Source organism: Fonticula alba (genome assembly GCF_000388065.1).
Source record: "Fonticula alba strain ATCC 38817 unplaced genomic scaffold supercont2.2, whole genome shotgun sequence".
Lineage (NCBI taxonomy): Eukaryota > Rotosphaerida > Fonticulaceae > Fonticula > Fonticula alba.
In genome coordinates, this window is record NW_009242972.1 from 2,817,049 (window position 1) to 2,819,274 (window position 2,226).

Below are 2,226 nucleotides of genomic sequence, written 5' to 3' on the forward strand. Positions count from 1 at the left end.
CCTTGCGCCCCCTCCCACGCAGAGACCGTCTACGCCGCTCTGCCGGCCACCACTCGTGGCTTTGCCACCCACATGTTCTCCGGCACCACCCCCGGCCCCAAGGGCTTCGGCCCGAATGTCGTGTACACCAACGGCCGGTCGGTGTTCATCCGTAACATCCAGGACCCGACCATCGCCGACCAGTACAGCGGCCATGCCCACAACACCACCGTCGCCGCGTACTCGCCCTCCGGCTACTACATCGCCTCTGCCGGTGCGTATCCCCCTTCCCCCCTTCCCCCCTCTCCCTCTCCGCCAAGCCCCTCGCTCCTGCCACTCTTCCACTCACCCGGCTGCCCCCCCCCCCCCCCCGCGCCCCACCCCGACAGATGTCTCCGGTACCGTGCGCATTTGGGACACCACCCAGCGCGGGGAGAACCCCCTGAAGATCGAGCTCAAGGTCCTCGGTGGCGAGATCAAGGACCTGGCCTGGGATTCCGAGTCCAAGCGCATCATCGTCGTCGGCCAGGGGTCCGAGCGCTTCGGCCACGCCTTCCTCTTCGACTCCGGCTCCTCGTGCGGTGAGATCTCCGGCCACAGCAAGGTGATCAACAGCTGTGCCATCAAGCCCAGCCGCCCCTTCCGCGCGGTCACCGGGTCCGATGACTTCAATGTCAACTTCTTCGAGGGCCCCCCCTTCAAGTTCAAGCAGTCCAACCGCGACCACACCCGGTTCGTCAACTGCGTGCGCTTCGCCCCGGATGGCAGCCTCTTTGCCTCGGTCGGGGCCGATTCCCAGATCCTGGTGTTCGACGGCCGTGATGGCTCGCTCGTCGGCAAGATGGACGAGGCCTCCGCCCACAAGGGCACCATCTACTCGCTGGCCTGGTCCCCCTGCTCCAAGGAGATCCTCACCGCTTCCGGCGACCGGACTTGCAAGCTGTGGAATGTCGAGTCCCGCACCTGCATCGCCACCTTCACCATGGGCCCCAGCCCCAATGACCAGCAGGTTGGCTGCCTGATCGACCCCGCCGGCCAGCTGCTGTCCCTCTCCCTGTCCGGCGCCATCAACTACCTGAACCGCGACCAGCCCGAGGGGCCGCCCCTGCGCGTGGTCAATGGCCACTCGCGCCCGGTCATGTCGCTGGCCTACATGCCGGAGTCCAACACCCTGGTGTCCGGCGACAACTCCGGCCATGTCATGCACTGGGATGTGGCCACCGGTGCCAGCACCGTCGTCCTGCAGGCCGATGCCAAGCCCGGCCACAGCAACCAGGTGTCCTTCATCCTGGCCCAGGGGCCCACCCACGCGGTGTCCATCGGTCTCGATGACACCGTCCGCGCCGTGGAGGTCGAGAAGCCGGCCTTCGGGTATGTCCGCGGCGCATTCGGCGCCTCGCCCGCTTGTTTTCCCCCGGCTCCTGCTCCCTCGTGTCCCCCCCCCCTCCCCCGCCCACGCGCGATCCGCGCCTCTAACATTCTACTTCCCCCCTTGCCTGCCCCCGCCCCCCGCCCCCCTCAGCTCCGCGGTTCATGCTCTCCCCAGCCAGCCGACCGCCGCCGCCGCGCACCCCAACTTCTCGGTCATCGGCACCAACGACGGCATGCTGCACCTGCTGTCGGCTGCCGATGAGGGCCCCTTCCGCGTGCTGTCCTCCATCAATGCCAAGCTCCCCGGCACCGCGGTGGCCTCGCTGGCCATCTCCCCCTGCGGCACCGAGGTGGCCGCCGGCGCTTCCCAGAACGGCACCATCCACGTCTTCACCATCGAGGGCCAGTCGCTGCTCGTGGAGAAGCCGGCCTTCACCCTGGCCGACTCCAACCGCGCGACCGTCAGCTCGCTGGCCTACTCGCCGGACGGCCTGTGGCTCGCTGCCGGTGACAGTGTCAACCAGGTGGTCGTGTACAAGCGCGACTCCTCCGGCTACACTTCCCAGGGCGAGGACTGGGTGTACCATGTGAGCCGCATCACCAGCCTGGCCTGGTCCTCGGACTCCAAGCACCTGGCCTCCGGCTCGGTCGACACCCACGTCTACGTCTGGCGCATCGGTGCCGATGGCAAGCCGTCCTCCAACAAGACCGCCCTCCTGCACAGCCACGTCGGCCAGGTGAGCGCCCTCGCCTGGATCGAGCCCAAGGGCAAGCCCGAGGGTGACGAGCTGCTGCTCGCTTCGGCCGGCCAGGATGGCTGTGTCAAGTTCTGGCCCGTGCCCATCTAAGGGGTGACCCTTTCCGGGGGGGGGGGGG

General features: G+C 68.1%; 1 protein-coding gene across 1 annotated transcript in view; it reads left to right on the forward strand.

Moving 5' to 3' along the window:
- The window catches only part of H696_01600 (hypothetical protein), a 6,083-nt gene extending 3,857 nt beyond the window's left edge, over positions 1–2,226 (forward strand). Inside the window, exons 2-4 of the mRNA XM_009495504.1 lie at positions 23–253; positions 369–1,350; positions 1,502–2,226. Of these exons, the coding sequence (XP_009493779.1) occupies positions 23–253; positions 369–1,350; positions 1,502–2,198 (1,910 nt within the window). The 3' untranslated portion in view covers positions 2,199–2,226. The remainder of the gene's footprint in view (positions 1–22; positions 254–368; positions 1,351–1,501) is intronic.